This window comes from Scardinius erythrophthalmus (genome assembly GCF_964197995.2).
Source record: "Scardinius erythrophthalmus genome assembly, chromosome: 6".
NCBI lineage: Eukaryota > Metazoa > Chordata > Actinopteri > Cypriniformes > Leuciscidae > Scardinius > Scardinius erythrophthalmus.
In genome coordinates, this window is record NC_138226.1 from 23,208,003 (window position 1) to 23,222,116 (window position 14,114).

A 14,114-nucleotide genomic window follows, 5' to 3' on the forward strand; every position below is an offset into this window, starting at 1 on the left:
ATTGGGGGAAAAAAAATAATATGTATGTGGCAGCAATGCGTCACCGTACCTCATAGCTTTTTCATCACTTGTGTTTTCCTGCTTTAGAAATGATAAATAAACGTAAATAAAATAAAAAAGGCACAATGTCGTAAAAAAATACTGTCACATGCCTGTCCTGTCTTGTGTAGCACATGTGGTGTTTGTGTTCCTGTCACTGTTTGACCCCACCCTCCTTGTTATCTCATTATTGGTTTCATTTGCCCCACCTGTTGTTCCTTATTACCTGCCTGATTTGTCCCTTTTATAAGTTCCTTTGTGTTTGCAGTCTGTGTCGGATCGTTGTCTTGTACACGTCTCCTGTTCTCCCGTGACCCCTTTTGGTATGTTCGTTTTTGAAGTTGTTTTGTATTTAGTTATGTTTTCCCCCTCGTGGGTTTTGTTTTGTGTTTAGTGTTTCTTTTGTAAATAAATTATTTTCCCTTTGCATTTGAGTCCTCCCTTTGTTTTCTGTAATTCACGTGACAAATACAATTTGAGGAGTTTATTCTATTAAAGCACAGATAATTAATTTATAGAATATTATTAATTAAATCGGGTGACAAGACTTCACAATTATTTTATTTTTTTACATTGTAAGAGCAGAATAAAAAGTCAAGAATCCCTAAAACATCAATTGATGGAGTTCTTGCCACAACTTTGACACCCTTTCACTGAATGATACATTATTTTACTGATGGATAAATATAGGCAGAGCAAAACAGAAAAATTACAACCCAATAAGAATTTTTAGCACAATTAGTTGACATATATTTGAAATAACCAATTTTTTTAAAACGCAGAGGGCTATAAGTGGCTTGACGAGTAATTCCCAAGCAATAAAGATTTGATTCTAATAATCATTCCATGAATTTAAGCCGTTTTAACTTTTGTAAAAAAAAAGTCCATTAGTATAGGATGGATGATTATTACACAGAACAGGAGGCAACAGCTTTTCTGTGACTGCAGGTCCTTGAGGCACCAACGTTTACGATAACAAACAATATATTTATTTTCATTTACTAGAAAGACAGCACAAGCACACATGTAACAAAACATTTGGCACATTTTGTTTAATTTTAAATGATAAATCAACATACTGCTTAATGATCATAGATAATGATGACCTACATTAGTGGTTGCTCCGCTAAGACATCAGTGCGAACTTGAGGAGAAATTACAATAGATCCACTAAAAGTCACTACTACAATTACTGTAACTGAAAAAATGTCTAGTTCTAAAAAAAGCTTGCAAACACTTGATATTTTAGAATACAATGAAATTCCGACATTTTACATCAATATTTTGAGTTGATCAAATATTTCAAAAGTGTTTAAATATATTAAGGCCACTTAAAGGCTAGAAAGATTTGTTTAGAATAAGCAATCAGCAAGAAAAGCAACAACTGTAAATGAAGTGGGAAGTGTGTCTCCAGTTTCTACATGACTGATACACACACACGTCTCTCCAGAACAGGTTTGAGAGGGGAATATGGGTGTGGAGAATCACAGCCCAAAAGCTGACGTGTAGAAGATTCCCAATCCCGGCCGATCTCCAGCCTGCTGCACACACACGGATACTGTCTGTCTGTCCGACAGGCCCAGTCCACGGCCCTCTTCACTGCCTCCCAGTGCATCGGCCTGAATGGAGAAGAGCACAAAGTTATGGATCAAATATACAAGAGTGAATCACTATGAGGACACGTGCTCGTACCTGGACTCCTGAGACTCTTTCAGCCGGAGGAGAGACTCGAGCAACCGTCCCACTGCCAGCTTCTTCACCCGGATCAGTTGCAGCACCAGCAGAGTCGCCACCAGTCTCAGAATTTCAGCATGAGCCTTCACACCTGACAGACAAAACATGTGACTGATTAACTGATTCTGACAGACAAACTGTGTCTGAAAAATTAAGAAGATTCGATTTAAAAAAATCTTATACCAAAGGAACGGATGCCTTTCTCCTGAAGGAAGACATTGGCAAAAAAGTCTACGTCCAGGTTGAGGAAGCTGCTCAGTCTCTCAGTGCACTCCCAGTATCCATCCTATATCCAAACACAATACATAATTTCATATTCCCTTGACTTACACATTTACATACCGTATATAATCTAGGGCATTAAATCATGTGTAAAAACCTCATGCTGAAGCTCAAACAGCTCATTCCAGGCAACGGTGTCAGTCTTGCTTGTTTTATCTGCCGTGACCGACAGATTCAAGATGTCATGAGGTTTTGTGATATGTTGAGTCCTTAATTGATAACCAGAATCAGCCCTTATTGTAGCTTCATGAGACAAGATAGAAAGATGAGACAATGATATAAAATTGAGACAAAGGATAAAAAGATTTTTTTACTCCATATCAACATTGAAACCTCATCAGTGTGAGCCAACTTACATTGTGCAAAAGTCACAGTGTCTAGTGACTGTAGTAGTCTTTGCCGTTTTAGTTGTTGCGCTTCTTCTTGTGCTGCTGGTTCCATTAGTTGTGTTTGTTCTTGATGAGATGCTTCATAAAGTCTGGAGGATGAGGAACCAAAAAGGCCCAAAGGCTCATTCATACTTTGAAGGAAATCACCAAAGCCACTATAGGAGAGAGGGAGGGAGGGCGGCGCAGACATTGTGGGATAACCAAAGTCAGCGGGGCAAGAAGCCTTGCCACAAAAAGAGGCACCCACCCTGCTAAAAAAAGCAGGAGGAGGAGTAGGACTGGGAGACAAGTACTGCTTATATGCAAGATGAGGAGGAATAGGAGGACCTTCAAGGACAGGAGGAGTTGAGGCGTCACACTGGACCTCTGAGAGACTGTGAAGGTCTAGACTCTAGAGTGTCCCTCGTTGAAAAAGAGGCGCTCTGCCTGCCAAAAAGAGGAGGAGGAGGAGGAGGAGGAGGAGTAGGGCTGTGAGTACAAGTTCCCCCAAGGGGAGGGGGAGGGGGAGGGGGAAGGAGAAGGGGAAGGGGAAGGGGAGGGGGAGGGGGAGGGGGAGCACCCATTGAGGCACCTACAGGAGCCTGTGATGAGGTTGTGTGAGGCGTCGCATCACTTTCATCAGAACTAGACGACTTAAACTTTCTTGCTGAGCCTGCGAAACCGAGAATGCTACCTTCAAAACGTGAAGGACGCCAGCTGCTACTGGAGCGAAGAAGAGGGAGAGCTGCAGATAATTCCATTTCAAAATCCTCAGTAGGATACACATAGGCACACTCAATTTCATAATCATAAAATGAAGCTCGTTTAAGGAGCTGATCAGAGGAATGGCGCAGTAGCGACTCATCTCCTGAATCCATCTAAAAAAAAAAAAAAGAAAAAAAAAAAAAAAAAACTGAATATATACATACATATATAAATAAAAATGATTGGTGTGAATACTGAATGATGTCAGCTTAGATACTACATTTTACATTTACATTTTGCATTTGGCAGATGCTTTTATCCAAAGCAACTTACATTGCATTTCAAGGTACACTTTTACATTCTTATCGGTTCTTGCTTTCCATGGGAATTGAACCCATGACCTTGGCGTTGCAAGCGCTAACGCTCTACTGTCTGAGCTACAGAAAAGCCACTGTTGCATTTATACTACTACATTACATACTACATTATACTACATTGCATGACAACAGCTGTAATAGACCATTTTGTTGTTACCCATACATCATCAGCACAAAAAATACGCCCATCCATGAGCTTCTCTTCAGTCCAGCCCATATATGGCAAAATATCCACATCCTCTTCTGATATGAGTTTAGGAATATCTGTCAATCCAGTTTCAAGCTCATTCTGGTCCTACAAAGAGCAATTGAGATCACAAAAGTCATTTTAGTTTAACTTTTTTAGTTAACATTTTAGTCATTTTTAACACTTTAGCAGAAGTTGACTTCTTAGATCATTTTTGGTATATTTTCGTTTTTTTGGTATATTTTCATTTTGCCGCTGGGCCATTTATTGACCCAAGTCTGAAAATGCGATTCACAATGTGCACCTTCACATTTTATTGACCTTTTATTTTTCACTGTTTATTTTTATTAAAACATTTTTAATTAACGATTATAATAGGCAAGTATAAGGTAAACTGCTTAAAAACACATGCAAGAAACATAATTTGAATAGCTACACAATTAGACATTAAAAGCATAAATGCTTGAGAAAATTGTATTTAAAATTGTCTATGCATGCATTAAGAAAAGGTAAAAGATGTTACTTAGGTACTATATGTTATTGTACATTTGTTTGGTCACCCTTTTAACTCCGTAACGGTCTGCTGTGTTTTACTATTGAACAGTCTTTACGAATTTTGAATTTACGAATAGGTGGCAATACACTATTCATAATGACGGTTCAATAGTAAAACACAGCAAACCATTACAGAGTTAAAAGGGTGACCAAACAAAAAGACGGAGCAACAGTTTTTGATTTTTCTGTTTGTTTCTCTTGATCTTGAAACTTGAACAAAGACAATTCTTTGCCTGAAAGAACAATGAAAGATTATTGCTGCACATTTAAAATCTTGTTTTTACAGATAATGTAATTTTTTTTATGAATTTAAAAAAGCCATTTATTGTTACAATATGTTTAGAATGAATGATCTGAACACATAACCCCAACATTATGAGTAATCATACCCTCTCTTCGATGGCGACAAAGCTTGTAAACTGGGACAAGATGGAGAACTCTTTACTGAGCTCAATGATGTAGGACTTCAGCTCTGCTTTCTTCCCCTGATAGAGAGATACAAGACAGCAAGTCAAGTTCTTCTGTTAGCACATTTGCCAGTTTTGCCATTAAAAACAGCAACAATCACAAAGATGCTAAACTTTGTGGCAGTTACAGACCTATTAGCCTAATTAATAATGACATTAAATTACTAGCTAAAGTATTGGCCAAACGCTTGGAGGCTCATCTCCAGTCAATTATATCAGAAGATCAAACTGGCTTTATACTTGGTCGTCAGTTGTCTTCTAATATACGTAGACTCCTAAATGTTATCTTTACTCCATCTTCATCAAAGCCAGAAATGGTTATCTCGCTAGATGCGGAGAAGGCTTTTGACCGGGTGGAGTGGGATTATTTATTCATGGTTTTACAAAAATTTGGGTTTGACCTAAAATAATATCATTGATTCGTCTATTATATTCCACTCCATCAGCTTGCGTGAAAACTAATTCTGAAACGTCCCCTTATTTCTCAGTTTCTCGTGGCACCCGTCAGGGCTGCCCACTTTCGCCTCTCCTCTTTGCCTTAGCTATAGAGCCTCTCTCTATAGCATTAAAATCGTCTTCAGTGTTCTCAGGTATTTATAGAGGAGGAAGGGAGCATCGTGTATCACTGTATGCAGACGACCTCCTGTTATATGTCTCAGACCCTCTAAACTGCATAGATAATATAATGCACCTTTTGAATGAGTTCAGATTAATTTCAGGTTATAAGTTGAATTTTGCTAAGAGTGAGTGTTTTCCCATAGATGACTTGGCGAAACAAATTCCTCCAGCTATGCTCCCTTTTCACATGTCCTCTACAGGTTTCCGCTATCTAGGGGTTCATATTTCAAACTCATTCAGGTCATTGCGCAAAGAAAATTTTACTAAATTAATAGACCGCATTAAAGTAGATCTCCAGCGTTGGAACAATCTTCCACTTTCTCTAGTAGGCAGGATTGAATCAATCAAAATGAATATTCTACCAAGAATACTTTTTTTATTTCAGACTATTCCTGTTTTTCTTCCTAAATCTTTTTTTAAATCATGCGACTCCATTATATCCACATATATTTGGGCTGGTAAGCCTCCGCGTGTAAACAAGTCAACTCTTCAAAGAACCAAACAGGATGGGGGTCTTGCTCTTCCAAATTTTCTTTTCTATTATTGGTCAGCTAATATTCAGAAATTATATGCATGGTGTAATTCTCAGAATGTTGATTGGTGTATAATGGAAGCTAACTCCTGCTTATCATCCTCATTATCGGCATTCGTTTTTGATCCCAATTTGAAACGGCCTTCTAAATACACCACCAACCCAATTGTGCTTTCATCACTCAAAATTTGGAAACAGTTTTGTCGTCATTTTAAATTAAACTCATTGTCCACCTTAATGCCTATTTGCGGTAACCATCTTTTTGTTCCTTCTACTTTAGATTCAACTTTTGCCCAGCTCAGAGAGAAGGGCCTTGTTCTATTTCATGATTTGTTTCTTGATGATCATGTATTTGCGTCATTCAATGATTTGTTGAGTAGATTCATATCTAGGTCCAATTTGTGCCGCTACTTTCAATTGCGTGACTTTGCTAAAGCACACTTTAATACCTTCCCTCACCAGCCAATGAAAACTTTAATTGAAAATATAATGTCTCTCCCGAAATCGCATAGCCATATCTCCTCAATTTATGGCTTGTTACGATCTTCGCAATTCCCTCCTCTTTTTGCACTCAAGGGAACCTGGGAGAGAGAGCTGGGTCTGGAGCTTGACATGGAGCTGTGGAATAATGCCCTAGCTAAAATTAACTCTGTCTGCATTTGTGCTCGCTTGAATCTTATTCAGTTTAAAGTTGTTTACAGAATTCACTTCACCAAAGCTAAATTGAAGAAACTTTCTTTAATAGAAGATGATAGGTGCAATAGATGTTCGCTCTCCCCAGCAGATCACACTCATACATTTTATACTTGTCCTAAATTGTATTCATACTGGTCTCCTTTTTTTTGATACACTGTCAAAGGCTCTCAATGTCTCTGTGAAACCCTGCCCAATAATTGCGATTTTTGGAATGACACCGGTTGATGGCTTGTACAACAAACGTCATGCTGATATTATTGCTTTTGCTTCATTGGTAGCCAGAAGACGAATACTGTTGCATTGGAAATCTTCATGCCCCCCCTTCTAATCTTACTTGGCTGAAAGACTTAATGTCCTTTCTACATCTGGAAAAAATTAAACACTCCATCAGGGACTCTGTTGACTCATTTTATAAAGTGTGGAGACCTATTATCTACTTTGAGACTGTACCTTCACTCTCTGTGTGTGTGTCTGTGTGTATTTTATATATATATATATATATATATATATATATATATATATATATATATATATATATAAAACAATTATTATAATTTTTTATTTTTTTTGGGTGTATGGGATGTTTTGGGTTGGGTAGTGTTAAGAGTGTTCTGTATATTTGTATACATTTTCTTTACTCATTCTTATGGTTGAAAAAAGCAGGTTGTGTTGTTTTTCATGTCATGCACATTGACATTTAAAAACCTGCTTAATAAAAAAAGGTGAAAAAAAAAGAAAAAAAAGCAACAATCAGTAAAATATTGTACCTCATGTTCTGCTTCACTGTTGCCTAGAATGCCATCTTCATAGTCTCTGATGATCGCTCTTGCTGTTAACTTGTGAAGGAACTACACACACACACACCTGATCTAAAATTGATGATTTTTCAGATTATATGAAGTATTTAAGATGTTCACTCACAGTTCCTTTTGTCTTTTGTAGTTCTGTGGTGGAAACCATTGTTTTGATCTCCTGCCCACTCAAATCACCAAACAGTGTGGCCTAAGTGTAAATATTACAATTAAAAATTTACAGCAGAAATTAACATACCTATATGAAGAGTAATATTTAATTACTTTCACTTATAGTATGCAACAATATAACTATACTGACAAAATAATTGTCAATATTAGGGCTGGGCAAAAAAATCGATTTTTCGATTAATCGTTTTTTAAAATGTGGTCGATTCAAAATCGATTCTCAAACGCCACGAATCGATTTTTTTCCATATTTATTTATCTATTACCCAAAAGCCAGTATTAGTTTTCCTCCACTGTTCATAGGCTTGCAAACTCCATTTTATAGCTAATGCTGTGAGATTTTATGTTTATTTTATCTTAATCATAAAATAACCTCAACTAGTGCTGCACAATTAATCATATCGCAATCGCGATGTCAAGCCTACGCAATGACGTGAATGTCCTGTGACACACAGAAAGACTCGCGCTGATATCGTGCGTGCGCACAAGACAGCCCAGAATATACAGTTCTCTTTCGTGCTAGAACGAACAATAACACACACAATTATGCCAAAATGTTTTTTTGTCGAGTATCTTCATAACATAAGAGCAGTCTTATGATGAACGTGAATGATGAGGCGCGTGTGAGATCCGCGTCTCTGTTAGCAGCGGTTGGTCTCTTAAAGGGACAGTACACAGTAGCCACTAATTATCTCTGTCGTTAAAGTTAATCAAAGAACAAAGGGAACAGATAAAAACACTCACTGCTCTTGACTAAATAACTTTTGTAACTTTAATAAGGATTAGTCTATATATACTTTAGAATTAATGCATCGCAGACTGTTTGATAACTTTATTCAATCTCTGTAGGCCTATATGTCCTACCTAGACAGATAAAATATATGCAAGTTTTTTTTTTATGGGTTTATATGAGGATTTTTAACCTGTTTGATCAAGGCATGCGACTGGTCTGACTTGTCCAATTTTCAGCATCAATTTTTCATCTTGCATCAAAATTCTGTCTATTTATTGTATGCATTTGAAATATAGAGTTGGGTTCTGTTTTAATGTACCCAAGTGTACCTAAAATAAATAGAGTTTAATATACAGGTTGGTAGCTCTTAATTTCTTTTTATTAATTAACCACTTCCAAACTTATGTTCACTTTACTTTCTTTTTTTCTTTTTTTTTTTATAAATATAGGATTTGTATTAAATATATAGGCTATTCATTGAGTGGAATCGAAATCGAATTTAGAATCAAAATCGAAAATCGAATCGAGAATCGAAATCGAATCGAATTGAGAGCTTGAGAATCGAAATCGAATCGATTTGTAAAATCTGAATCGATACCCAGCCCTAGTCAATATTTACCTACATACTATATATTTTAAAATATTTTAATATCAAAAATGCCATACAAAATCTTCATGAACATGATAATGCAAACAAACTGTTGATTCGGAGCTTTGATTTTATGAAACAGTTGGAAATAATTCAAACTCGAACTACAATAGTAAAAAAATACTCAAATAATAGCTACAGTCATGTTTCTTAATTTTACAGTTTTAGCAAAATCTTTCAGATATACTGTGAATTTTACAATGTTACTCATTCCGAACTACAATAATAAACAACCATCTGCAACACAATCAGATCAGCTGGTAAATAGCGCAGGTCTACCTGAGTGCAGTTCGGCACAAAGCCGTATATGAGAGTGTGACAGTCACTGAAGAGGCCGTGAAGCTGTGAGGGGGCTTGAACAGGAGGAGGCGCTGTAGGATTAAACTGCTGCCACTTCACTGCCACTGATCTGCAGCCTGGAGACTCCATACGCTGAACCTGAGCGCGCACCTGAAATTACCAGCAAATCTGGTGAACTCAAGCCTCAGAGCGGCCCATGTTGAACTGATAATGGTCCCTTTTTTCTTAATAAACACAACAATACAATAAACTGAGTGATTCACCTTCTCTGCCCAAGTGTGTTTCATCTTTGTGTCAAAAAATTCACATGTTCCTCCCCCTGCTTGAGCCAAAGCTCTGAGCATATGACGATTAGCTGTCAAGCTAGACAAACACAAACTGTAGGTTCAGAAGTGAACTGAAGTGTTAAAGAGATTTGTGTTGAACTCTTCAAAGGCAGACCTGAGTCCACAGGTGAAGAGGCGCGTGTGGCAGGAGTTTTCTCGGACCAGCTGTAGGGTCAGAGGCTGGTTCTGAACATGTCCATCAGAGAGCAGAAGGATGTTCCTCACGCCCCGGCTGGGAGACAGAAGGCTCAGGCTCTGGAGAGGCCGCCACAGCTCAGTGCCGCCACCAGCGCCACTACAGGACTGAAGAGACCACACATGCAATGACATGAACTTGAACTTTAGTGATTAAAGGGTAACTCTCGCCAAAATTGAACCTAGGCTCTTTTTGTTAATCTACCAGAGTCAAACTTTTGTGTAAAAGCATAATTAGAATGGAAACGCCACTTTTAAGATTGACCGTATTTTCGTTTTAGGTCAAAATGCCTTTTGAATGGGAGTGCATGTGTAACGGAGTGTATGTTAAATGTATATGTTAAATTACTGCATAAATGGGACAGCGCCATCTGTCTGATGCGTGATGGTATTTAGGGCACGAAATAGGTACCGCCCACAGCAGAATGACGAGATATGCTGTGGGTAAGTTGCACGTTTTAGCGATCAGAGAATAAGCAGTTAAAAGTGTCCAAAACACATAAATAATCTCTTTATTGTGGATTAATCCTGCAATGAAACTGCAAGGCATGTTTTGATGTGTGTTTGGCGTCGAGTGTGTTATGTTATATCGAGTTATATTGATTTTGTATTACGAGGCATAACCGTAATTAATTTGTGCATTGTCTTGTGTTTATGTAGAACTGATTTATTCTCTGAAGAAGTGAAAAGCCTATTTCCATGTTTGTGTCTCCATTGTGCAGGTAAATATTTTGTTATAATGTGTTTTATGTATTAATTGCTCTATTTCATGTGCATGTTCACCACTAGATGGGGATGTTTCCCTTTATATTGGATATAATTGAATTTGTTCTGTATTTCATTGAGTTGATTTGTAATTAACTCTTGGAAAATGTATTATAACTGTCAAACTGCTAATTGTACTCCCTATACGATCACAACGCAACAGAAATATTGCATTAATCTAAAAAGATTAAAAAAGAAAAAGTACTGTTTCAAATAAACAGCAGAAATGACGAGATATGCTGTGGAACTGATTTATTCTCTGAAGAAGTGAAAAGCCTATTTCCATGTTTGTGTCTCCATTGTGCAGTGTGCAGTGTACAGACCAACCAGGCAACACCGTCACATTGGTGCCGTGAAGTTGTGATGTCGCTGTGTTGTTGTGGGTCGTGTCTTCAAGGAAGTTGATGGAAATCACCGTCCTGCTGCATAAGGATTGAAAGCATCCGTCATCAGTTTTACAGCTCGTTCTTGGGTCACAGCCTTTCCTGTTCAAGAGACTTTTTCACTTTATCCTTTTTCAATTTAAAGGAGAAAACGCTCTGATCATTGACATTGACTTTATTTTTGTGTTTGTGTGAACTTGCAGCACATTTTATCATTCATAATGAGTAACAGCAAGAGATATTTGTGTGATCAATTCACTCCTAGTCCAGTAGGCAGAGGCAGAGGGGTTTTAGGTGTACCACTTCCCTTTTCAATAGACAGCCCCGATAGTGGAATTAGTGATAGCAGACCTGGCATTACTAGAAGGGAGTGTGCTGTGAGAGATTGTGATACAGCAGACATGAATTCAGATGTCAATCAAAAGTCTAGAGATTTCAGCACGTCAACACCTAATGCTGACCATGGTGTGCCCGATATGTTAGGACAAATGAGTTCAATTGTCCAACAAATTGGCCAGCAGTTAGCAGACAACATTATGTCCCATTTTAGTCCTCTTAGCTTGGACATTGACACGCCAAAAAGACAACTACCTGACGATTCTAAGACTATTAATGGCCCATCAGGCATGGGGAATCTGTCGCAAAGTCAAGTAATTCAGCACAGAAAAGTCAAGGAGCCACCTTCATTCAGAGGGGACGGTTCTGACACAGTTGAAATTGAGGAATGGGAAGATCTGTTGAGAACATTCGTTAAAAAGAGTAACATGAACCCTGAGGAACATGTAGAAGAAATTCTTGTGCACCTACGTGGTAAAGCAAAGGATGTAGTCAAATTCTGGATCAGGAACTGTGATTCTGCCACAACTGTCTGTCCAAATTCTGTCTATAGCCTGTTGCGCAAACATTTCAGCTCTAATCATTACTCACCTGTCCCGCTTGCTGATTTTTACACTACCTTGCCTGAGGAGAATGAGAATCCGTACGACTACTGGCTGAGACTCAACAAGGCAGCGGATGTTGCTTTAGAATGTCTGCGAGAGCATGGTAAAACACTTGAAAAGCCCAGTGTGGAAGTGGTGCACATGTTTATTAGACACTGCCCAAGCAAAGACTTAGCCCTAACCTTCAGGTCAAAACCGATTGACAAGTGGTCAGCACATGAAGTTCAGGCTGTGCTTAACGATTATCAGTCGGAGTTGTCTTTCAAAGCCGCCAGTACAGTGCATCGTAGTCGAAATGAGAAAGTTTCAGTCAACAAGATTGATTTCAATGCAGTTCCAGTGCCCGCTCCCACAGTCTGCGAACAACAGCAACAGAAATGTACAGATTTCTCTGCTCTTGAAAAGGTCATTGACATGCTTGAAAAAGTCCTGCTAACCAACACTAACAGACCTCAGTCTCATTCAAGACGCCAGCCTACTAGGAGTCTCCCTAGGATCGAAGGTCTCGATGTTTTACCCTGTGCCATCTGCAAAGATGCTGCTCACTCTGCCTTAACTCATTGTCGTGAGCACCAACTGTGCTTCCAGTGTCAGTCACCAGGTCACTCCAGACGCTTCTGTCCCAGGTGGAGAAGACAACCGCCTCAGCCCGATCAGGAAAACTAGCAGGTCTGTGCGTAAGGGAGGTTAGTGCAGACCAGATCAATAACCCTCCCATTTCTGACACACAAGATTACGAATCTATATATGAACAGCACAAACCCAGTGTTCCCTATGATAAAACGGCTGTCTTTCAAGGAATACAACGAGTCCCCAGAGCTGATTCATTATTTTACACAACTGTGTCGGTAGAAAATGGCCCGTCTTTCACTGCATTACTCGACAGTGGTTCGATGGCCTGCACTCTCAGCGAGGCTGCTGAAGCTAGTTTGTTGTCAAGTGCTCTCACGCTGACAAAGTGTCCCGCCAATGATGTTGTAATTATCGGATGTGGTGGCCATCAAGTCACACCAACTGCAATGTATGATCTATCTGTCAGTGTTTATGGTTGCAAAATGATAATACCTGTGCTGATTGTTCCAGGACAGACAGATGAGATGATCTTGGGCAGCAATGCCATCAAAAGCATGCTGACTCTCCTGAAGAATACTGATGATTACTGGAAATTGATCTCACTTCCAAGTGGTAATGGTGAAAACGAGACTTTAGAGTTTATTTCTTTGCTGTCCAACACTCAGAGATGGAGAGGTGATTACGCACCTGAAAAAGTCGGTACTGTTAAACTCAAGCACTGTGTGATACTTCAGCCTCATAGTGAACATCTTGTTTGGGGCAAGCTTCCGGTCAATGCCTCCATGTCTGTGGGAAGTACAGTGCTTGTGGAACCTACCCAGTCCAAATGTGGCTCTAGACAGATCATGGTAGGCAGAGTCATTACACCTTTATGGGGCGACGGATGGGTACCTGTGAAAGTTATAAATCCTACGAATAAGGTGTTGACACTAAGAAGGAATGCAAAAATCGCAGACGTTTCTCCATGCATCGCAGTTGAAGATCTTCCAGAGAGTGACCATATTAAATCTCAAGTTCAACACTTTCAACATGAGGAAGCTTCTCAGGGATCTGAGGAAGAGATGGTGCATATCTTGAACAACTTGGGACTGAAAGACCTGGATCTGACAGAGTGTGAAGTGTCCTCAGCATGTAAAATTGATTTGCTTCGTCTCATTGAGAAATATGAGTCTATATTTTCAAGGGACAAGATGGACTGTGGTGAAGCCAAAGATTTTGTACATCGGATTCGTCTAGTGGACGACAAACCTTTTCGTCTTCCCTACCGCCGTGTACCTCCAAGTCATTATGAGAAACTGAGAGTAGCACTGGATGAGATGGAAGAGAAGGGTATTATCAGAAAATCAAATAGTGAATATGCTTCTCCTTTCGTCCTGGTGTGGAAAAAGAACGGTGACCTGAGGATCTGTACCGACTTTCGATGGTTGAACGCCAGGACCCTGAAAGACGCCCATCCTCTGCCACACCAGTCAGACGCCTTAGCTGCTCTTGGGGGGAATGCTTTCTTCTCAACTATGGACCTTACCTCAGGCTTCTATAATGTTCCGTTACACGAGGACGATAAGAAGTACACTGCTTTCTCGTCGCCATTCGGACTGCATGAATATAACAGGATGCCGCAGGGCCTCTGCAATAGTCCAGCTACATTCATGCGTATGATGATGTCAATCTTTGGTGACAAAAACTTCACAAGTTTACTGTGCTATCTT

At 39.1% G+C, this 14,114-nt stretch overlaps 1 protein-coding gene across 1 annotated transcript in view; it reads right to left on the minus strand.

Annotated features, from left to right (window-relative positions):
* Positions 1-1,067: 1,067 nt before the first annotated feature.
* LOC308691814 (protein mono-ADP-ribosyltransferase PARP4-like) overlaps positions 1,068-14,114 on the minus strand; it is a 33,684-nt gene continuing 20,637 nt past the window's right edge. The window contains exons 24-36 of the mRNA XM_081367377.1: positions 9,664-9,851; positions 9,486-9,585; positions 9,202-9,372; positions 7,482-7,562; positions 7,328-7,408; positions 4,637-4,732; positions 3,669-3,800; positions 3,118-3,301; positions 2,577-2,771; positions 2,153-2,298; positions 1,957-2,059; positions 1,732-1,864; positions 1,068-1,658 (exon numbers count right to left, since the gene is read on the minus strand). Coding sequence (XP_081223503.1) covers positions 1,457-1,658; positions 1,732-1,864; positions 1,957-2,059; positions 2,153-2,298; positions 2,577-2,771; positions 3,118-3,301; positions 3,669-3,800; positions 4,637-4,732; positions 7,328-7,408; positions 7,482-7,562; positions 9,202-9,372; positions 9,486-9,585; positions 9,664-9,851 — 1,812 coding nt within the window. The 3' untranslated portion in view covers positions 1,068-1,456. The remainder of the gene's footprint in view (positions 1,659-1,731; positions 1,865-1,956; positions 2,060-2,152; positions 2,299-2,576; positions 2,772-3,117; positions 3,302-3,668; positions 3,801-4,636; positions 4,733-7,327; positions 7,409-7,481; positions 7,563-9,201; positions 9,373-9,485; positions 9,586-9,663; positions 9,852-14,114) is intronic.